Source organism: Penicillium verrucosum (genome assembly GCF_028828655.1).
Source record: "Penicillium verrucosum strain IBT 35672 chromosome Unknown utg000002l_segment0_segment0, whole genome shotgun sequence".
NCBI classification, from domain to species: Eukaryota; Fungi; Ascomycota; class Eurotiomycetes; order Eurotiales; family Aspergillaceae; genus Penicillium; species Penicillium verrucosum.
The window spans coordinates 4,513,739-4,536,718 of NW_026643211.1; the positions used below are offsets into that span (position 1 = coordinate 4,513,739).

Genomic DNA, 22,980 nt, shown 5'->3' on the forward strand with positions numbered 1-22,980 from the left:
ACAATATTAGCAATTAGAATACGTACCTAGTTTAGAAATTCAAGTATGCATCCTTTTGTGTGATAACTGCTGCATTGCCGGTGTATACTATCTGCTAGAAATATCACCTCTCAAGTCTGAATAGGCTGGCCGTTGGCGACTTGAGTTGGAATGTTGTAATTTCCAAAGCACGCCTTCTGGTACAAAGCCTCCTTGTTCAGAGTCAGCACATTGCTTAGGAAGTGGTCAAGTGGACAAAATCCATTGTCAGCGTTGTCGCACAGTCCATCTAACGGAACAGGCGCATTGTTCAGCACAAAACGGACATATCCAGTCACATCTGACCGAGACGAAAGATTCGGATTCTCGTACATTTGATCCTGGAGACGACCTAGGTTTACATCCTTAGGGCACGTCCAGACTTCAGTGAACAGGCGGCCGCCAAAGGGCGCGATCTGGCTCATATGAAAGCGGTTGTGAGGAGGTGCGTGGGGGACGGAGGTTGGCAAACCATGGGAACCAGCCTTGAAAGCAGCATCGCTACTCATGATCAAACGTGACTGTAAACGTGCAGCCAATTCCAGAACGTAGCCGATACCGTTGGCGCGGCCGCTGGGGCTGCCGTAGAAACTCAGGTCGAGTAAATACTCAAAGTCGCGCCATTCCTGTTCTGTGAACAGAGAGCAGAAGGATGACTGGCCGAGAGCCGCATACTCGTAAGGGCATAAGCTGAACATGGCCTGGACATCCATGGAATCAAGGCCGAAGCCGTGGGGTAAGAACTGAGATAACCGTTCGAGAGCACCGTTTATTATCGATTTGCCGAAAGTCTCAGCCGCGCTATATCTATTGATGGATTAGCTCTAACATACTCCATATAGTATGTAATCCCCCCACCCCAAAAGAAAAAACTGCAGCTTACCCAACAAAACTGCCATTTGTGCAAGTAGACCTCGGGGACAGGGTGTTGTTGAAATGATCCTGCTCGGGGATAATGGTCAGCTCATACTCCGAGGAAGAGCTGTCGGCACCCGCTTTGGAAAAGAAACCACCTAAGCAGCCGCCATTGTTAGATCCAACCTCTAATCGTACTAGGAAAGAAAATACTCACTCAACCACCAGCGAGCACTGTCAACTATGCGAGACTTCGACGTCGTGCGAAAAGTGGGCTTGGGACGAGCCGTGCCGTTGGGATACACGTTTAACGATGGATCATATGAAGCATCACCAAGACCAGCACGGTACAGCAGGTGACCATACACGCTCCAGAACTGTGCGCCAGCCGCAGCTTCTGTAGCCGCACCTTGGGGCAGTAGCACGTCGTAGCCAAGCGTAAACTGCCAATTGTCGAGGAACTCCAGTGGACCGGTGCCTACCTTAATGTCCGGGTTCTTTTTAGAGTAATTGGCCAGCTTCTGGGAGAACATCACCATGGTCCCACCATCGAGAGGATATGGAGTGGGGTATCGCTGGCCATGGCGATGAAGTACGTGAACCTGCGACAGCTCACATCCCGCAGGAAATCCTTTGGGAATACCAAAGCCCGGCGCGTCGGTGTAGGGGCTAAGATTACCCCAGCTTGTTCTTATGTCGAACTCCGACACAGCCGCAGCCAGATTGCTACCAAAAAGACCGAAAAGGTCGAGTGCAGTAGAATAGAGAGCCGCCATGGGGAACAATTATTTGAGCCACACCTCAACCAAATTGAATGCCTGGAGTGATTAGGAGCTCACCACACCAGCCCCGAAGAGCCGGCCTTATATATGAATTCTTTCAAACTAGATAGAATATGGGCGATCGATAAGCATGGTTGTTCGCGGAGAGTTTCAAATTCATTGCCCTTCCCCAAATTACTAGGAAGAACTAGGTTTGGATTTTTAGAGCAGTCAACATACAGCATTCTAGGAAGTTTACCTATGCTTCAAGCGATGATACCTACGGGCGACTATATGGATCACCGTCACATAACTCTCTCATTGGCTAGTGCGTTAGAGCCTATTTTATCACCGCCTTCTTGAAGCAAGGTACATTAATTTCAACTTCTCTATTAGATGTTCTTCTTAGGGTCTTTCTAGTTGTCTCTTTACATATCTTATCTAAGGCATTATAAGGAATCATCTAGGTTCAATACTACTACTGACTATATAACTAGGTCTATGTTACTGCCCAGCAATATAAACCAATGAGAGAGTTATGTGACGGTGATCCCTATAATCGCCCGTAGATAGGCAACGTTGGACGCTATGTGGGGTGTCTTTCTTCCTTGCCCCACTTAACTGGGGTAGGTATTCCACTAGAGGACTAGTTAGGGAATCTGTTATACGTACTTCACTCTAGTATTCGAATCCTAGACTAGATTACGAGGCCTAGCCCTTTTAGGGAAATACCTTATGTTCTTAGCCTTCCTAATAATAGTGATTCTATATTAGTATTATCCTCGGCAATTGAATAGTATTTAACTGACTAACGGAAACTCTCGAAGGAAGACCTTATAGACACGCTTTCGTTCCTTACGGTTTATATCCTAGCGTATATAAAAGTAGATTTAAAATCTCCTAGGCGTTCTCTAGGGACCTTCTCCTATATAATCTATATATTATACCCTCTAGGAACTACCCCTAAGCTACTATCCTAAGAATCTTACTTATATGCTAGAAGTAGAGGTATATTTTGCGAGCTTTTTTCTTTAAGAAACTTATATGCCTTTAGCTCGGGGGGTATGAATTCAGTCGCTTCTTAGGCGCGGGTAGCTCGGTCCGCATCCTTATAACAAGTATATGGAACTTGGGCGTAAACGCGTATAAAATATAACTAGGTCTATGTTACTACCCAGCAATATAAACCAATAAGAGAGTTATATAACGGTGATCCCTATAATCGCCCGTAGATAGGCAAAGTTAGACGCTATATAGGGTGTCTTTCTTCCTTGCCCCACTTAACTAGGGTAGGTATTCCACTAGAGGACTAGTTAGGGAATCTATTATACGTACTTCACTCTAGTATTCGAATCCTAGACTAGATTACGAGGCCTAGCCCTTTTAGGGAAATACCCTATATTCTTAGCCTTCCTAATAATAGTGATTCTATATTAGTATTATCCTCGGCAATTAAATAGTATTCAACTAACTAACGGAAACTCTCGAAGGAAGACCTTACGGACACGCTTTCGTTCCTTACAGTTTATATCCTAGCGTATATAAAAGTAGATTTGAAATCTCCTAGGCGTTCTCTAGGGACCTTCTCCTATACAATCTATATATCATACCCTCTAGGAACTGCCCCTAAGCTACTATCCTAAGAATCTTGCTTATATGCTAGAAGTAGAGGTATATTTTGCGAGCTTTTTTCTTTAAGAAACTTGTATGCCTTCAGCTCGGGGGGTGTGAATTCAGTCGCTTCTTAGGCGCGGGTAGCTCGGTCCGCATCCTTATAACAAGTGTGTGGAACTTGGGCGTAAACGCGCATAAAAGCCTGTTGTCCACCTGTAGCATTGTGGCATTCGAACAGAACACATGCGTAAGAGTCGAGAGACGGGTCTGCGCATTGGTAGCTGTGCTTATTGACCAGTCTGTCGATTACCCATTCCGAGCCCTTGGGCATGTCGAGGGTGACCTTGTCTCCTGGATCTAGCCCCTTAGGGAACCATGAGTGTAGGACGTGGTCGTCGTCCATGATTAATTCGATGAGAGATAAAGGTGCGAAATAAATGAGAAGGTTAGAAAGCAGAAGAAAAGTGAGTTGCAAAGGAAGAAATTTGGTGAGTTGAAAGTGGAAACAAACTATGGTACTTGCACGTCACATGCTCTATTTGCATATACCTAGGTAGCACCTAGGTAGAGACCAAACGAACAGAACCGTGGTCTACGACGGGGTATATAGCGCTCAATGACAAATGCTTGAATTTATTGCCTGGATGCCTGAATTTGGCCTGGCAGAAAAATAAAAATACATGAATTACTATTACAGATCGCTTAATAAGCAATGTACACTGACTGGTTCCTTAGCCTACCTACAATACAGTGACTCAATAACAAAAAAACATACAACAGTGAGGATTCGCTGGTGGTCACCCACCCAACTACTAACTCACCGGCGTGTGGCTTAAGTACGGCTGAGCGGACGGGAAGCCCTGTTTTCCACACCCTGTGGTCGTATGTACTAGTTTATTTATTGGAGAAAATTATAGAGTAGAATATTGAAGTCAAAAAATTAAATTAAAGCGAGGGGAAAGTGGTATTATGAGACTATATATATCTAAAGGATGCAGATAGTGGGCACAAGGTTTGCATAACTTGAACCCCGAGTGATAGAAATTCGCCAATCCTAGCTGCGATCGAGAGTGGATCCTTATGGTAGTAGCCACCTAAATTATAGATTAAAAATGGTCAGCAGTGTATGGAATAGAAAATATTGAGTATCTGGATAGATAAAAGGAGAGTTTTAGGCTCATTGTGAGGGAAGCTGAATCGATGAATGCTTAATGCTGGCCGTCAGGAATAGCACGGGTCACCTAGGCCTAGAGGTGTGAGGATGTTTGTAACATTCTTCAGACAACACTTCGAAACAAATGGAGGTGAAGAGTTGCAATTGACAAATTTCGCAAGGGAAGTGGAGTGATTATTTCTAAAATCTAATCTCTCTATATATTAGTGTTTAAGTAAATATTGATACAAGGAATGACTTCGCTGACTCTGACTATTCCTCGAAACGCTGATTCCCAAGAGCGTGTCCCTTGAGATTAATTTCATCCAAAAACACCGAAGTCAGCAATCCCAGTCCACTAAGGCCAGTCATCGTATAAAAGATCGCCTGGAAGCACTTCAGATAGACCCTCAAAACCTGCTCTAGGATTGTAAAAGATACATCTAGTGATCTCAACTCGTCAATGAAGTTGACAGCATTGGAGGCGTCTTTCAAAGGTGCCAAATCCCCCGTCAGCTGAATGGTAGCATCAGAAATTGATGCCGCGAAAACACTGTTAAAAATAGCCGAAGAGATTGTAAGGCCAACAAGACCTCCAAACAAGCGAATGGCGAGAAACTGCCCCATAGCTAAGCTTGTGTCGTCAACATTTTTGACACTAGCTTGCATAGGAAGAATATTGAGACGTAGTAGCGCAACACCTTGTCCCCAAAGAATAGGAAGCCCGTAACGCATAGATGACGAGGTTCCTACGTCGAAAAGAGCTAGCAAACCGGTTCCCAGTGTAAGAACAACCCATGACAGTCGTAGAAGCCATACGTATCCTCCAAACAATGGGACCATCAACATTGAGACGGCTGCGACTACCACGCTTATAATAACAGTGGGCAATAGGGAGAGAGCCGATGAAATAGCACTCTCTAGCTCCACCGCTTGGTATAGCAAAGGCAAGTACTGTAGTATAGATACCATAATTATACCGTGGATGAAGCCTCCAACTAGTGTCAGATTTCCAGTCTTGGAGTGGAAAATTCGATAAGGAATGATAGGTGCCGCGGGCCTCGCCTCGTAAAAGACGAAGATGACAAACACCGCAACTCCCAACAACAGTGGAAGGAGAGTCTGCCAAGAAGCCCATGGAAATAAGGAGCCTGCCCAACTCAGAGGTACAACAAAAATTGTAATTGCAATGATAACAAGCGCCATACCGATCCAGTCGAGGCGTTTCAAGTTACTAGCTAGCGTTGTATCGAGTGGGACGGGGCGAAGTTTAAGGAAGAAGTACACCAATGGTATACCAATTCCTAACAACGGGAGGTTGATCCAGCCAATCCATCTCCAGGTAGCATAGGTCGAGAAAAGCGCACCGACAACAGGCCCCATAATATTGCCAATGGCCGAAGGAATGGCCATTAAGCCAAGATATTTCGGGCGCTCCTCGAGTGTCGTCATATCCGCGAGAATAACCATCACCAGAAGGTCAATTCCACCACCGCCGAGGCCTTGGAGGACCCGTGCGGCAATTATAGTGCTCATGTTTTGGGCTATAGCGAAAACAATGGAACCGATAAGAAATAGTCCCATAGATACGTATAGGGGTGGCTTTCGACCGAAGGCGTTGGAAATACTGGCCCAGACTGGTTGGGTGACCAGTCCAGATAGGGTGTAAGCAAGATTCGCCCAGAAAGACTCTAAACTTGAGCCCTTTAGCTCGCCTGCTATAGTCTAGCGATGAAAATTAGTCATTGGTGTGAGTAGCATGGAGTAGGGATGGTGTTGTGGCTCACTGGAAGGGCAATACCCAGGCAGGTGGCATCCACCTGGAAAACAAAAAGGCTGGCAGCCAGCCCTACGAAGGCGAGTTTAAAGGAGAGCGTTTTTTTTGGCGTTGGTGCCTTGCTTTTCACTCCATCTCGCTCTTGTGGGGTGGGTAGTTCCTTGGTTGCCGTCAATATTTCCACGTCTTCGGCTTTGCCTGAGGTTCGTTCCAGGTCCTGTTCTTCCGGGTTTGGAATGGTGGCCGGAGAGATCTCGGTACTTGGGCGGATGTTGGCCTCGGGGTGATCCATTATGGGTATAGGGAAGTGCCGACCACGTTGACTGATTATTCCAGCAAAGCAACATTCATATAAGTGTGAAAAGGAGTGTAAGTAGAGGTTGTGGAGATAAGTCCGATCAATTGGGACATCGGGCCGGCGGTGCTTGGCACTCTAGTGCGTGTGAATCTTCCGGGGTGGTGGGGGCCAAAAAAAACACAAACTTAACATAAACTTAAGCTTAGGTGTTGACCGTGGCATCAGATTCAACTGCCCCGTTTTCCCATCGATATCCTCCCGTTGACTCGGTCGCTAGCCTAGACTCTTACCGAGTTGATAGTCATCTGGAGATTGAAAGTGACCCTGGCTTAACGGGTGAGCTAGGTTGAGATCTAATCTCCTGGTGAGAACACGAACACCCATGACCTCTTCTTGGTATAGTTGAGCCAACATTAAGGCCTACCCTGGTACCTCGATAATATATTTCTCCGAGGCGAGGGCTACATACTATTTTAGTTCCATGTGTGGCTGCTTGAGCGGGCTGCGAAGTCCTTAAAATACAAATGGCCACATCACCTATCTACCTATTAGATCTTGCTTCTGACTAGGTATGTTCGTTCTCCCAATGATAGAGGAAGTGAGTTCTGCATATAGTGATCTTCAGCCTCACTCACCACTATCTAATTTGTTCTACTCTATAATTCTCTCCAACACTTAATATCATACATACGACCACAGGGTGTGGAAAACAGGGCTTCCCGTCCGCTCAGCCGTACTTAAGCCACACGCCGGTGAGTTAGTAGTTGGGTGGGTGACCACCAGCGAATCCTCACTGTTGTATGTTTTTGTTTTTCGTTTTTTGCGTCTCTCAGCGGCACCCTGGGTTCGGTCTGCAATAGACAGACTTCGAGTTGAGAGGCATTCCCACGCCTGGGAGGGGTAGAGAGATAGGGTCTATATGAACGATTCAGCTTCGCCTGTAGTCGTAATGCGGGTAACCAGATCGCGGGATAGATAAGAAGAGACGAAAAGAGGAGTGTGATTGAGTAGACGTTCGTGTATCGGCGAGTCTCGGGAAGCCAAGGTCCAAAGCGAAGAGTCATAGGGACTAGTTGATAAGATACTTTTGCGAAACGTAAGTTGGATAAAGAACCTTCTACGATTGTTCATTAGTTAGTTGGTAGTTGGCCTTATCTTATCTCATGTTATTGTGGACGTATAAGTTTCGTTTGTTTGTCCACCTATGGGCCGAATTATCCACGAATCGTATTATAGCCCCCAAACCCTCCGACTTGGCGACTTTCCGGTATCATGGGACACTGTGTACGCTTTCCAACCGGTCATTTGTTGGAGCCGCCCCCGGGGGAGTGAGCTTGTTGAGGAAGTTGAACAGAGCCCCGTGCGTTCTCTTCTCACATTGGTTATTTTGGGCATAAGGCTTTGGGTTTAGTGTGAGCAGGGGATCCTGGCCGCCCCATGGATTCGATTGCGTGGAAAGACTGAGAAAGAGCGCCGGCTGAAACGAGGTACGTTCCAAAGACTAATGCAAAAGCTGGCCGCGGCAACTGAATATTGTGGGCGATAGGGAGAGTGACATAGTAACAGCCGTCTCCTCAGTAAGGAAACAAAAAGGTAGAAGATCAGCGTTACCCGGCAGGGGTGTGGGGCGACTACACGGCATAGATAGGTATTGGAGCTCTGCTAAGTGAGCAGGTTATATGTTCGCCCAATAAAAATGATTATAAACCACAGATAATGTTTTACGCTGCTGATATGAAGTTCAGCTAACCAGTACATTACAGATATTTGACCACCTTATGAGCAGAACATGATATAAGGATGAATCCTCACTCCTGGTCCTCTGTTAACCAACCAGGCAACATGGACACCAAAGAAACTATTGCGCTCGAGGCAACCAAACAGGTGCCAACCACACACCCTGAGAAGTATGAGGACGGCGATGCAGCGCTGATGTTCTTGGCGCGGGATCATGAGGCTGGCGTCGATATAGCGGAAAGCAGAGCGTTACGGTGGAAGATTGACCTGCGAATCATGCCGATCCTCATGGGCATCTACTTCTTGCAGTATCTAGACAAAACTTTGCTAAACTATGCGGCCGTCATGGGTATCAAGGATAACCTGAAAGGGAACGAGTACAACAATATAGGAACCATCTTCTACGTCGGATACCTTGTTGCGGAGCCAATCACCGCGTACCTCATGCAGCGCTTTCCCATTGGCAAGTATATTGGAATCAACGTCACCTGTTGGGGCATTCTCGTTATCTGCCATGCCGCTTGTAAAAGCTATGCCTCTTTGATGATCGTTCGTATCCTCCTCGGTGTGTTTGAGGCCTCTGTGGCGCCATCTCTCATCCTCATCACGGGCATGTGGTGGACCAAGCCGGAACAGTCGCGCCGGACAGGTCTGTGGTACAGTCAGGTTGGAGTGGCACAAATTGTTGGATCGGCTATCTCATATGGCTTCCAGCATGTGAACTCCACAGCATTGGCGAACTGGCAGATCCTGTTCCTTTTCATGGTAGGTTGCTTTGGACTGCCAGGATCTTGATAGCACTGGAAGCTAACCAAGGTGAATTGCAGGGATGTCTTACTACGGCGGTTGGAATCGCCACCATCTTCTTCCTTCCGGACAACCCTATGAGTGCTTCCTTCCTCAACGACGAAGAGAAGGTTGCGGCCATCGAACACGTCCGCGTGAACCTAACTGGTGTCGAAAACAAGCATTTCAAGCCGTACCAGCTGGGAGAGCTATTGTTCAAGGACAAGCAGACCTGGCCCTTGTTCTTCATCACTCTCCTGGCTATGATCGACAACGGTGCTGTGTCCAACTTCTCTAGTATCATCATTGCGACATTCGGATTCTCGGAGAAGCGCACCACCATTATCCAGATGCCATCCGGGGCCGTCTCGATCATCGCCACTATTGGTGGTACCTACCTCATCGGGGCCATTGGACACCGCTCCTACATGATTGCCATCATTACGATACCCAGTATTCTTGGTGCTGGCTTGCTCCTGGGTATGGATGCTCCTTGGAAGACGATGACGCAAAATGATCAACTAACTAATCGCTCTCCCTGTGACAGGCCTTAGTGAACAGTATAAAGTGGGCAAACTATTCGGCGTCTATCTTCTCAACGCATGCCCGGCCATGCTTCCTATCATCTACAGTTGGAATTCCGCCAATACCAGCGGATATACCAAGCGCACGATGCGCAACGCTCTGACCTTGATGGCGTTCTGCGTGGGCAATCTTATCGGCCCCCAGCTGTTCCAGGCCTCCGACGCACCCAGCTATAATGCGGCCAATATTACCCTAATCGTGACAATGTCCGCTGTGGTTCTGCTGGCGTTTGCTCTCCGACAGCTCACGGTATGGGAGAACGCCAAGAGGGACCGGGAGCAGGCTGGGTCGGAGGACACAGCGTCCACGGCCGACCTTGCCTTCATAGATCTGACGGATATTCAGAACCATCGGTTCCGATATATCTACTAATTATGAGGCAGGCTCTAGATCATGGTGGGCATCGGTGAAGTGCCACAGTTGGCGTACTCGCAAAACGAATTCCTATCGGCGCAGTTAGTGAATGGTTACTTGGTTGGCGGCCGGTCGGTTATAGTGAGAGCACTATCTGAAATGGAATTATACCAATCCAATACCCCCTGAGCCCCAGATCACAGCTCTTGTTCGCTGGTCGCAGTCTTACTGTGGGTTGCGATAATCGAATCTTGCTCTCGGACTCTCATAATTGCAGTTGCAGTTGCCAACATGCTGTTTTTAGCCCGTAATATGAAAAAACAAAACAAAACAAAGCGTGCGTACATACTACTATGTACGGAGTAATGTATTCCATTTAATATTCGTATGTTGTAGAAACAAAGTGAGAAATCCAGACGGAAAGCACCGAGTTAACGCGATTGCCGCACTGACCCCTCAACTGGTCAATCATTCCAGCCCCCTGTGATACGACACTTCCTGAATCACACCGTCTTTTACCATCGACATAGTATACCCTTCTTACACTATCACTGTGATGCGTCCTCCACATGTGATGTTTTTACGCGCGCGGCCCCTTGATTGTTTGTTTAAATCGAGCCTCCGTTCATTCTCAACATCTACCCGCATTCTCGGTCCAATGGATGATTCTCGATTTTCAAATGGGCCAAAGGCTCAGAATCCCACTGCACTAAGGTTGGGAGAAGTTCTTTCAGCCTGGCTTCCCGACACACCACAAGGGCGATACGATCAGTATTTGCAAACACTGTCTCCGGCTTATGATCACTTGTTGACATATTCACGATATGACCGCATCTGGCGTCTTTCTGAACATAGCCCTCATAGACTGGGCTATAATTCTCAGATTGCTCTTCTATCGTCCCCGGTGTTCGTAATGGATATAGGCGACAACGATCGAGTTACGGATCATCGTCGCTATGATGGGACAGACCCTGAATCCATGGGAGCTCTAGAATCACATCTTTCCAGTACCGATCTCCATTCAGAGGATCGCCCTCGCCCCCCGCCCCCGCCCCCGAATTATCTGCGCACAACATATCACCTGCTTAAGCATGGAGGCGTTAGGCAGTGGGCTTTCTTTGGACCCTAATGTCTTCAGCCACCATATCGGGATATCGTTTAAAGATATCGAAAATAGCACGGGTATTTATAAGCTTTGCAACACAAAGATCGAACATATCCCTTCATCTGTCGGCGCCTTTGAGTATGAGAAAAACCTCCAGATCCTCAAAGGGCACCTAGGGCGACTTTCTATCGCCAATGTGGAGCATGCAAAAGACCTGATAATCCGGGATTCAATTGATAAATCTATTTACAATCTTCAGGGTCAATCTATCACATTTTCTGTGGATGTGCCACGGACGATATATGTGCAAGGATATCAATCCGAGGGTGACAGAACACAGCCTACTGGGAGAGGTCTACGTGCAAGAGTTTTGGCGCTACAGGACCGAGTGTTGAATCGTCGCATTGCTCGGAAGCGATTTGTGGACGATAGCATGTTCTGCGACCAAGGGGAACGATATTCACAAAATGGCCTAGACATTCTGCAGCGCATTACCATCCATGTCACAAATGACACTCACAATCCCGAATGTCAACAAGGTATGAACAGCTATAAATTTTCCATATTATTTAACAGCGCCGAATTTACTAACTTACTAATCTTGAAAGTGTTGATTTTATTTCCACCTTGTCCGGAATTTGATGGAGACGGCGCAGACAACGATCCTCATGTCTTTCTCGATCCTCTGACAAAGCAGGAAAACATTAAATCATTCAAGGAATTCTGTCTAAATCGGGACCAAGAGGACCATGGATCCACTAAAGCACCTACTGCGTCTCGACGGACTATGTCTCAAGATGTTGAAAACTTCGCCAAGGATATGCTCCTTGAGAATGAAGCCAGTGCCCCTAGAAAACCAGCAGCGGTTGTCCATCTTATACGGTTGTACGCTCTAAATGCGTGGTTTGACCGCCTGCAGACATTGAAAGACCAGCTTGGAGATCTCAGTCTACAAAGTTTATCCCATCGGGGCATACAGCACAACGAAGATCCTGAAGATCTAGACGAGGAAAATCTTGTAGTTGATGGGCCGATTAACGAAGATGGGATGAAAAGTGCCATTCTTAGCTACATCTCATCACTGGACATTGAATGCCAACGATTGAGACTTGATTTGCGTGCGGCAAAAATAGGATCACCCACAAACGGTTTCGACAGTGTTCGAACATTAAATCAGACGATGGAGAAGTATACTCACATACGATCTCAGATGAGCAATCTTCTCCTTGAAACCCAGCATTTAATCGACGTGAAGAACAGCAAGATACAACAAGCTTTAACAACTCGACAAATCAAAGAAAACAGAGAGTTCATCGAACAGGCAGCAACAGTAAAGAGGTATGATATCAGGCTACCTTACTAGAACTAGGGCTAATCCATACTAGGCTTATCATACTAGCCTTGGTTTTTATGCCATTGTCCTACGTCTGCTTGGCAGTTGGCATGCATGTTTGGTAAATGGATAGTCTACCTTGATCACTACCGAATAGATTGTTGAGATTAGGGAACTCAGCGAGATCGTTTGTACATACGCGTTGTTATACTACCCACCCCATAAATGCAGGGTTATTTTTGTGAAAGGCAATAAACTCATCACGGTGACTCGAAAATGTCTAGAGACAAGATACCTTGCTCTGGCACAAGTTTCGCATGGGGGTTCGTTCATCATAGTGCTATAAAACGAATAGAGACAAAAAAAAAAAAGAAAAACATACAACAGTGAGGATTCGCTGGTGGTCACCCACCCAACTACTAACTCACCGGCGTGTGGCTTGAGTACGGCTGAGCGGACGGGAAGCCCTATTTTCCACACCCTATGGTCGTATGTACTTGTTCAACTTATAAATAAGAATATATAGCATATTTGATATAACCGGGGGGTCCCATAAAGCCCAAAGCCCAGCCCAACCCAACCCGCAAATGGGTTGGGTTTGGGCTGCGGTCCTTAGGCCTATACCTCGAGCCCACTATGGGTTAATAGGGGCCTAAATAGGCCCCAAGCAATATAAATATGCCGAGGATTTGGATGATAAGATAAGTTGAACCCCTCTTTTAGGATTAATTAAATTACCTTTGTTTTACGTCTGTTTCTAATCCTGATCCCTAAGGTATTATTTTGTTAAATTTCATCATTTAGAATCAGTTACTAGAGTTCTCTCTATGCTACATAAAAAGACACGCGTTAATTAAAAATCCCCAAAATTATAGAGGTTTACTAGAAAGTTGGTGCTTCCCGCTAGATATATATCTGATATCAAAAATTAAAATTTATATTTTCGGTTATGTCTCAACTCCTAAGATTATATTTAAAATTAACATACGTACTTATAGTATCCCCTTTATTCCAAATAAAAAAAAACCCCGACCTTTATACGATTGGTAGAAGATCGTATACAACGATTAACTAACTATAGAGTCCGCTTTGCCAGCGCCTATATAGGTTTTTATAGGGCCCACTTATGGGATTTGCGGAGGTCTACCCATCAGCTTCAACTAGAACAATCATCCCATGCATATATGTTTGCTATTGCTACAGACTGAGCCTTTATTAGCTTGTTTGCTGCATATTGAGCATTGTTTAGATGGGTTTAACAGGGTATATAAACCCCTGCATTTCCAGTTTAATCAATTAATGATTCTTCCTCTGCTTTCCCTCCCACTGTAGTACTATCCACTACAACAGAATATCTACTAGAAATAGACTCAATAACAAAAACAAAAACATACAACAGTGAGGATTCGCTGGTGGTCACCCACCCAACTACTAACTCACCGGCGTGTGGCTTAAGTACGGCTGAGCGGACGGGAAGCCCTGTTTTCCACACCCTATGGTCGTATGTATCAGGTTATGGGTGGGAAAGACTGATAGAATGAGAAATACAGGTATTGGTTATTGGTGCGCCCCAGCAAACGTTAACTACTACATGGTTATGTCGTCTTGGCTAATAGGCCCAATAAAACAAAGAGGGACTTCATAAGATCGCATCTAACTATTTCTTCATGTACTTGGAGCGTAGCGTCTCAGTAATCAAATCCCCTAGTCCGCTAAAAGTGGCAGCCTTAGTTATCGCAATCAGTGACAGGTCCAAATCAAAATGACGACGACACCAGTTTCGGATCTCAACTGTCATAAGAGAGTCGATGTGTATGGTAGCGAGCTGCTCAGAGTCTTGCCCACGGGCAAAAGTCGAATATTGCTGCAGGGTCTTGGCGATCTCCAGCATTGTTTGCTCCTTCCAAGCTGGCCCATCTAGAGTATCGGGATCATTTTTGAGAAGGGAGATCATATATCGAAGGCTGGGGGCAACCTTGGAGGTATCGGCAGTTGCTTCTGGGTCGAAGTCGAGATGCGAATAAGCTCGGAAACGTGCATCCTGCCCCCAAAGTGGACGAACAGTGGCATCAGCAAGAGACTTTGTGCTGCTCATGCCAACAATCAGATTGTTCGGTATATTCAGCGAATCTGAGGAATTTGAGTTTCCTTTAAAGTCACCATTGAATATCGCGAGCTCAAATGCATCCAGAACTTCCTGTTCGCTTAGCAACCTCACAGAGGCTGAACGCATTCGCTCTCGAAGCGTGGGATCCTGCGCCGCAAGGAATCCTACATCGTCGACTCCTCCGAGATTCACAACAGAGGCCGGGAGTCCGTTTTGGAGCCGATACTGGGCAAATGAGGACACAAAAGCATTTGCTGCTGAGTAGTTGACTTGACCAGCGTTGCCCATAACACCAGTTATGGAACCACAAACGACGAAGAATTGGAGATCAGCATCGTTCCCATCCAGCGCGTTATGAAGGTTCCAGGTTCCGGCTACCTTTGAAGAAAGAACGTCCTGCCAATTCTTATGAGACATATCTGGAATGAAAGTGTCCTTCGGTGGTCAGCAATTACAGTTCAAGAACTTGGCGCACACGGGAGTATGAGACTTACCCGAACTATCATAGAGAGCTGAAGAATTCCTCCAACCGGACAAGGGCAAGCGGCTATGGCAGCTTGAACCTGTTGTTGGATCGTCACATCACACTTTATCATAATAACTGTAGAGCCCTGCAACTCCAGCTCATCACGAAATGACTGATCCTGACTAGTGGCTCCTGCCGATCGGGTCAAGAAGACCAAGTTTCTGGCACCGCGCTCTACCATCCAAGTTGCTATCGCTCGTCCAATACCCCCTAGACCCCCGACCAGGATATAGGATAGCCTGGGAGAGAACATTGACATGCGACGCGACTTGGAAATTAACCCTCGCTCTGATATTTCTGGCATCCTCACCAGGAGTTTGCCCATATGAAGTCCCTGCTGAAGCTGACGGAATGCATCAGGTGTATCAACGCTGGAGAAAATATTCAAGGGGCGAATTGCGGTGATTTTTCCTGCATCCCAAAGGTCTCGGACTTGGCGGAAGAGTCTTTCCCTCCAAAGTCAGTCACATAATTATCTTACTTGTTGGGAGAAGGCCTAATGATGCGTACCTTGTAACTGTCCCTGCCTTTTCTGCGAGCCGAATCAAATCAACACCGAAGAATGCCCGATTACCCCCAAATGCTTCCAACGCTAAGGTTCCATGCTCTAGGAAGTCTCGCTTTCCGATTTCTATCATCTTGCCGAATTCCGCCACACATTTCCATGAAGCGTGGAGAAGATCGCCAGCAAGGGAATTCAGCACAATATCGACACCCTGACCGTCAGTCTCCTTCATGAGATTGGGATAGAAGGAGGTGTCGCGAGAGCTGAAAATGTGACTTCGAGGAATCCCAAAGTTATTTATCAAATGCTGTACCTTCGTCTCACTCCCGACAGTTGCGTATATCTTAAAGAACAATGTGTTAGTTATTGGTCTCCTAATATCTATAGTCACATCTTACCTTTGCGCCAATCATCTGACAAAGTTGAATTGCAGCAAGGCCTACTCCTCCACATGCTGCATGAATCAAAACAGACTAAAGACAGGTTAACTAAAAGTAAAATAGATAACGGGCATCTGACATACCTGTCCTTTCTCCAATCTCCCGATGTCCATTATACAATACAGCGCTGTGACATAAACCACAGGCAGCGAGGCAGCATCTTCCAACGAAACCGACGGTGACATATGGATACATCGGGAGGTAGGTACTACCACGCGTGTGCGGAAAAGCCCAGGGTGCATTATCATGACTCGATCGCCCTTTTTGAACTCGGTTACTCCAGTGCCACATCTTTGCACAATCCCACTACCATCGATTCCCATTTGATCTTTACTTGCCATAAAGCCCAGTGAAATCATCACATCCTATGCGATTTAGCACCCTCACATATACAACCATGAAGATTGAGGACTCACTCGGAAGTTAAGCCCAACAAACTTGACCTCAACTTCGATCTCGTCTGCTTCAGGGGAGCCAAGCTCATGTTCTCGCCAAGACAATGAGTCCAGAGTTCCATATGAGGCAATGTCCAGCTTCATGGGTGCATCGATGTCAGGTGAGTATAGCAGTCTATCCGAAAGGGAGCTCCATCGTATTCGCGGAATGTAGACGCAGCCATCACGAAGGGCAAATTCATAGTCGACATCGTCCAAACCAGTTCGATCCCCTTGTCTGAAGAATTTCGTCGATACTTTGAGTAGTGCTGCTGCGGCAAAGCTATCAAAGTTGTCCACCTGAAATGTACCAAATTGAATTTCCTGTTCTTGTCGTGCGGTACGGGAAACTCCCATGACGAGCGAAAAGTTTGGATTAGCACATTCTAACTCAACTGAGTGAGTGACCCATAGGATCTGGGGGGAGGATTTTATAAGATCCTGGAACGCCATCCAGTCTTTCTCGCTTGTATCATAGAAGAATGGGCACTCAAAGTCGAGGAATGAGATCACTGGTTGCCCGTGTGGTATCGCTTCCCCTTTGGTACAGCGTTGCACTGTATGGCCATTCCCGATGAAATGCGTTTCAACTTCGATCAACCATGGATATTGATGCATCTCACTCGGACAAAGAAGATACACAGTGTTTCCCTGCAAATGGTTCTCTGGTGGAATGCGTGCGATCAAGTTTCGATAGATACGATACGGCGCTTTGCCGTCATCGCCCTTCGTCTCAACCCCGCCGAATCCAGCCTGTCGAAGTTTTCCTTCCCACTCCTCAGTTGACATATACTTGGCATTGATGTCAACTTGGGGCTCGTCAAACAACTGGGTTTGGGACGGGTTCTTGATGCAAGTCAATAATTATTCTCTGTCAATATCTGTCAAGATCGGCTCTGTGACTGCTTACTGATAGATAGTGCATCACCGGTAGTTCTAGATTATGTCAAAAGCCTGGTCAATCTATAGGTACTTCACCGAGAACACAAAGCAGCTTACCAGGGCAGTGTTCGCGAATTAGAACTCGTCCGCCAGGAGTCAGAAGCTTTCCAATACTCTTCAATGCTGGCGTCACGCCAGACATCCGAGCGCCAATCTTGATTATTGTTAGCTATTACCGCTATACGTATCAATTCTGGATTGCGCACATTAAATGCAATGACTAGGTCATAATAACTCCCTTTGAATTCCTGCTGAAGGGGATCTTTGTCGAGATCCAAGGACTTGAACTCTACTAGGTTATTATCTTTGAAGCGATCTTTCAGAGCGGCATCGATGTCAGGTGTCGTTGCCAGCGTGTACTGTGCACAGAGGACTTTTCCGTCGGAGGTAAGATATTGAAGCACAGAAGAAGTGAATGACCCCGTCTCGTCGCCAACCGCAATGATACGAAGATTTGGATTGGCGTGGCAAAGAAGAGAGAACCACCTCAATAGGTCACTGAGAGACTCGATCCAGTCGTTGAGTTTCTGCAGTTGCTTGACCTTTCTCGAGCCTAACGAAGAGCAATTTGATCCTTCAACAAGTGCTGTTATCTCTCTCACTGCCACCTGACTGAGTTCGGAGATGAAGCCCAGTCCCTCAGTCTGAAGCTGCTTATCTAGTGTCAGCCTCTGTGCCCGCAGATTATCGCTGTCCATCTGCGCCCATGATTGCGCTTCGGGCACAGCAGATATACCATCCGTCTTCAACTTCATGATTTGGTTTGATAGCCAGCCTTTGTAGCCCTCAAGGTGTTCTGGGCATGGTTCTACTTTGGCAATATTTCGATGCATGCAGATCATAGACAGCGTGGAAGCCCTACTCAACAATCCAACTGTATTGGCCCTGTCCTTTTCACTAGGTAGCTGAAGGTGGCCAGGAAGGAGATCAAGATCCGGACGCCACTCTGCTTCTGAGAGCAAAGGGATTCCAAGTGTGTCGTCCCTAAGACCTTGGTCCAATTGAGCCAGAGTCACTCCACGCATTGCGAGTACCGTGTTTGTACCATCACTCATCGAAATACTGCACTTGGCTTGGGTTCCGGCAAAGCTTTCTCCAGTGACTTCGACCTTCATTAAATCACTATTTTGACCGAGAGAAATTTCGTCAATGAACATCGGGATGAAGAGTTTTGTCAGATATCTTGCCCTCCCCTTGCAGGCTGCGACACTGAACATTTGCAAGCACTGGTCAATGACAGTAGGGTGGACAGCATTGCCGTTGTCGCTTCCTTTGAATATTCCGCCAACCGTGGCCCTGGCCGCGAAGCTGATAGGATCTGCTGTAATATCCTCTAAGCCTTGAAAGTGTGGCCCGTATTGTAGTCCCACATTTGCGAGCGAGCCGTACCAGGACTTTGTATTCACCGACCTTTGAAACCGCTGTGTTCCTGGGACATCAATCTTTAAATTCTCGGCACCTGCCACCACTTGCCCAGTACTATGTTTGGTCCAATTGTTTCCATCGTAGCATGCAATGGTAAATTCGAACCAATTGGAGTCAAGTCGGTCATTTATCCGCAATGGTCGCATTGTAGTGACAATTTCGATATTATGACCCTCGGTTGTTGGCACAACAAGCGGTACCTTGAGTTGTAGGTTGCGAATTGTGCATTCTTGGGTGTTAAACAACTGGCGTATTGCTTCGTTAATCATTCCAATATAGCCTGCACAGGGAAACACGACATCCCCGAGTACTTGATGATCGCTAAGCCACGGGACGGCCCTGGCCTTCAGGAAATTCCTCCAACCTGGCTCAATATCACTACCTTCCAACATGCGAGAGCCCAGCAGTTCATGATGGGGATATTTGCGGAATCTCCAATTGTGACTTAGGCGACTTTCTTTCCAATCAATGCTTTGTCTATCCCAATGATAGACGGGGAGATCGTGGAGAACATTTCCGGTGCCGTTTATTGCCGCGAAGTCGACGGGGTGTCCATGACAATACAGTTCCCCGAGTGTTGTCAAGATGGATTGTGTCGGGTCTGCCTTTTTAATAAGCGTAGGGATGTAATAAGCTTGAATTGACTGAGGCGAAACGATCTGACGGATAGGTCCAGCAAGGGTAGAATGGGTCCCAATTTCCACGAGCAGAGTTTTCCGATCCTTTTGCTGATCAAGCAAAGTCTGAACCGCTGTAGAGAACAGAACCGGTGATTCTAGACTTCTGCGCCAGTAAGCAGCATCTAGCCAATGCGGTTCCGTTATCACTGTGCCTGTCACTGTGGAATAAAGAGGAAGCATCGTGTCACTGTGAGCAATGTGAGAGGCAACGGCCGACTCGAAAACTACACCAGCATTCATCATAGACGCTGCACTCTATCAGTACCAAGAAGGCTGTTCACAAAAGGGAAACTCACGGGAATGATAAGCGACTTCGACAGGCAGCTCTCGAACGAATGTTTCTGGCATCCTTTCAACAATGCGATCAATGACCTTTCTCAGCTGTGACCTAGGCCCTGAAATATTAACGCTCTGAGGACTATTCTCACACGCAATAACTACCCCATCAATCAGGTATTCGTTCACAGTTTCCTTTCCAAGACCAATCACGCTCATTCCTCCACGCTGTGAGGTGGACTCGTTACATCGTCCACGGAGATGTGCGATGATGATAGCGCCACGCATCGAAATTGCCTTCGCTGCATATGCAGCAATAACCTCGCCACTCGAGTATCCAACCACAGCCGATGGTGAAATTCCCCAGCTCGCTAGTAAGTTGACCAAAGCGATCTGGACCGCAGCACACAGTGTTTGAGAGTACTCAGTCTTATCGACGCAGGTAGAAACATCTGGGTTCGAAAGCTCACCTGAGTGATATTTCGTTAGTCCCAAACACGATTAAGACACCCAGAGTGATGTGATGTGAGTTGGTACCTTCAATGCTCCATGAGGGTGGGGATTCGATCTCTTGCAATATCTGGTCTAGAGTGCGGATATCGCGCCGGAAGGTATCAAAGTGACTCATCAGATTTGTTCCCATACCCGTCCACTGGGCACCCTGTCCGGTGAATGCGAATACCACACGCGGGACTCCCGTAACTGCCGGTGGGGTTGATTGATTTTCAGTTATGCCACTCTTGCCGTCAACGATCAGGTATCCTCGATGGGACAGATGATCGCGGCAAGCTCCAAGAGTGTATGCGACATCATGTGTCGTATGTGGTTTTCTCTTCAGGTACTCTTGTATGCCCGCAAGTCTTGAAATGAGGGCCGGGGTGCTTTGTGCTGATGCGGGGAGAACATAAGGGATTGACTGCTTGTCAATAATATTTCTATCGACATCATCAACAACAGGGCCTGCATCTAAGATAGCCTGTATGTTTTGTTAGCCAAAGCAATGGATTGGGTATGAGTCACACTCACATGGGCGTTGCTCCCTCCAATACCAAAACAGTTCACACTGACGCGTTTCTGGCGATCAAGAGGCCATGGAGTGGGCTCAGCGGGGACTTGGAGCCCGCCTTTTTCGAACGGAACTAGGTGATGGTTAGAAATTTAATTTCAAGTGGAAGTAATTGAATACTTACTCCTGGGGTTGGGACGCGTAAAATGAAGATTCGGGGGGATTGTGGAATGTTCCAAGGATAACACGGCTTTGATAATGGCAGTCAACCCCGACGCACCTTCACCGTGTCCAACATTTGACTTTACCTAAACGGAGACATTAACATTGGAAAACAAACCAAAATATATGCTGTTGGGAGTAGCTGTCTCTTACAGATCCGATGAAGACACCCTTGCCCTCAAAGGCCCGAGCAATGGCAGTTGTCTCCACGATATCCCCGACTTGTGTGCCAGTTCCATGACACTCCACAAAAGCTGTTTGCCAGATGTCACGGATCTGAGCCCTTGAATAAGCCTCTCGGATGAGCTGCTCTTGGCTTTTTATATCGGGTGCGAATATCTTTGCTGACTTTCCATCATAATTTGCGGACGTTCCCCGAATGATGGCCCGGATATTGTCACCACCTGCGATGGCTTGATCTAGGGGTTTGATAAAAATAGCATTTACCGCTTCTCCACGGCCGTAGCCGTTTGCACTTGCATCGAAAACTTTGCAGTAACCGTCTGGGGAGAGAACCATGTTCTCGGACATGTTCACGCTCATAGAAGGAGTCAACAGCATGTTGGTTCCTGCCACCACGGCTGAGGAACAGCTTCCGCTGTAAAGAGCTTGGCAAGCTTCATGCAATGCAACCAGTGAAGATGAACATGCAGTGAGGATGGTTGCACTGCAATCTCATATTAGGAACTAGGTTAGGAGTCATTATGCTTAATGAGGACAAATACCTGGGCCCTTTCAAGTCAAACTCGTAGGAAATTCGATTTGCCAAAGTGAATCCCCCATTCGCAAATGAATACACACGCGGAACGTCCTGGGGCTCTTTGGCTGTCAGTTCATGCCAGTCCTCTCCAAAAACTCCCACGTAGCATCCGATCTTTTCTCCTCGCCAATTGGTTTGTCCTGCGTTCTCCATGCATTCCCAAACCACCTCCATGAGTGACATTTGCTGCGGATCGAGCTCGCTGATGTTGAAACCAGGCATTTCTGCGAAGAACGAATTGTCCGAACCCTGCATGTAATCGTCGTTGAGAAAATATCCCCGTCTTGTCTTCACTGATTGGGACTTATCAGGATGATAGAAGGCGTCAATGTTATAGCGACTCTTTGGAACTTCAGAAGAACAGTCCCTTTTACTGATAAGAAGATCCCAGAACTCGTCGCCTGTTCGAACATCTCTAGGAAGTCGCATCCCCATGCCGACGATAGCGACAGGTGGAACGGCAGGTGCTGGAACGAAGCCATCTTCACCAAATTCCGAAGTCCCAACATGTTTCTCCTGCCTGATGTTGGAATTTTCCATCGGTTTCGCTTTAACAATATTACATACTGTCGATGATTCTCCATACTTGATTGCGTCTGGTTTGGTTAAACCGGTCGTGGTCATCTTTCCTTTCCTTGCAATATCGCAGTGTAAAAGCTAATATTGAGATTCCAGATCTAAGAGCATATCAATGGGATTCCGATCTAGCGGTAGTAACATTGCATAACTCGTTTACCCCTTGCGTAGATCAGGTAAGGCGGAAAGATCACGTCGCACCAATATGTGGCTAGTACGTACCACAAGGATAGTCGGTCGCTTATGTGGCATCTATCCCTAACAATAGAAGCCTTTAACGATCTGTTGTGTTCGGCCCAAGATGATGTTAGGGACATCACATGTACGAGCACACCGACATTTCTTGGGATGTTGGGATGTTCTTTTTGATTCTCTTTTAGGTGTATTCGAAGGCAGTAGAAAGCAAAACCTGCATAGAGGAAGCTTCTATATATAGCGAGGGAGTTACAGGCCAGGCGGCCTAATGCGTCTGTAGGGTGCTTGATGTAAAGTAAATATGCCTCGATGCCTGGCTCCAATCTAGCATTTATCTAGCTTATGTTTGTTTGTAGAGAATCAATCCTTCTTCTCCCCGATCGCTCTCATGTCATATTACGATCGATCCTGCACGCGTTTCGGGCAAGATGCAAGATCTCCCAGGGGAACGCAGTAAATGTAACCTCGGGAGCAACATTCCTCCCTATAGGACCTCTCCGATCATTCCCT

At 46.7% G+C, this 22,980-nt stretch overlaps 6 protein-coding genes across 6 annotated transcripts; 2 read left to right on the plus strand and 4 right to left on the minus strand.

The window, feature by feature from the left end:
* Positions 1-110: 110 nt before the first annotated feature.
* Positions 111-1,649, minus strand: N7516_007324 (uncharacterized protein; the record flags this gene model as incomplete). The annotated part of the gene is made up of 3 exons (XM_057220044.1): positions 111-825; positions 902-1,031; positions 1,091-1,649. 3 exons carry the CDS (start codon positions 1,647-1,649, stop codon positions 111-113), a joined length of 1,404 nt encoding a protein of 467 aa, XP_057074135.1.
* A 1,729-nt stretch (positions 1,650-3,378) lies between these two features.
* On the minus strand, positions 3,379-3,651 carry N7516_007325 (uncharacterized protein; the record flags this gene model as incomplete). Its single annotated transcript, XM_057220045.1, has 1 exon — positions 3,379-3,651. The coding sequence occupies one exon, from the start codon at positions 3,649-3,651 to the stop codon at positions 3,379-3,381; it is 273 nt and encodes a 90-aa protein (XP_057074136.1).
* Positions 3,652-4,674: 1,023 nt separating this feature from the next.
* N7516_007326 (Major facilitator superfamily domain general substrate transporter) lies at positions 4,675-6,470 on the minus strand (the record flags this gene model as incomplete). The annotated part of the gene is made up of 2 exons (XM_057220046.1): positions 4,675-6,126; positions 6,189-6,470. The coding sequence occupies 2 exons, from the start codon at positions 6,468-6,470 to the stop codon at positions 4,675-4,677; spliced, it is 1,734 nt and encodes a 577-aa protein (XP_057074137.1).
* A 1,848-nt stretch (positions 6,471-8,318) lies between these two features.
* N7516_007327 (uncharacterized protein) lies at positions 8,319-9,956 on the plus strand (the record flags this gene model as incomplete). The annotated part of the gene is made up of 3 exons (XM_057220047.1): positions 8,319-8,978; positions 9,041-9,479; positions 9,547-9,956. The coding sequence occupies 3 exons, from the start codon at positions 8,319-8,321 to the stop codon at positions 9,954-9,956; spliced, it is 1,509 nt and encodes a 502-aa protein (XP_057074138.1).
* Positions 9,957-10,596: 640 nt separating this feature from the next.
* Positions 10,597-12,406, plus strand: N7516_007328 (uncharacterized protein; the record flags this gene model as incomplete). Its single annotated transcript, XM_057220048.1, has 3 exons — positions 10,597-10,888; positions 10,947-11,582; positions 11,652-12,406. 3 exons carry the CDS (start codon positions 10,597-10,599, stop codon positions 12,404-12,406), a joined length of 1,683 nt encoding a protein of 560 aa, XP_057074139.1.
* Positions 12,407-14,033: 1,627 nt separating this feature from the next.
* N7516_007329 (type I polyketide synthase) lies at positions 14,034-22,323 on the minus strand (the record flags this gene model as incomplete). The annotated part of the gene is made up of 16 exons (XM_057220049.1): positions 14,034-14,918; positions 14,978-15,461; positions 15,520-15,857; positions 15,913-15,987; positions 16,038-16,319; positions 16,371-17,234; positions 17,299-17,324; positions 17,388-17,484; positions 17,537-19,683; positions 19,732-20,181; positions 20,249-20,687; positions 20,738-20,850; positions 20,902-21,025; positions 21,093-21,606; positions 21,665-22,215; positions 22,267-22,323. The coding sequence occupies 16 exons, from the start codon at positions 22,321-22,323 to the stop codon at positions 14,034-14,036; spliced, it is 7,446 nt and encodes a 2,481-aa protein (XP_057074140.1).
* Between the last annotated feature and the right edge of the window lie 657 nt (positions 22,324-22,980).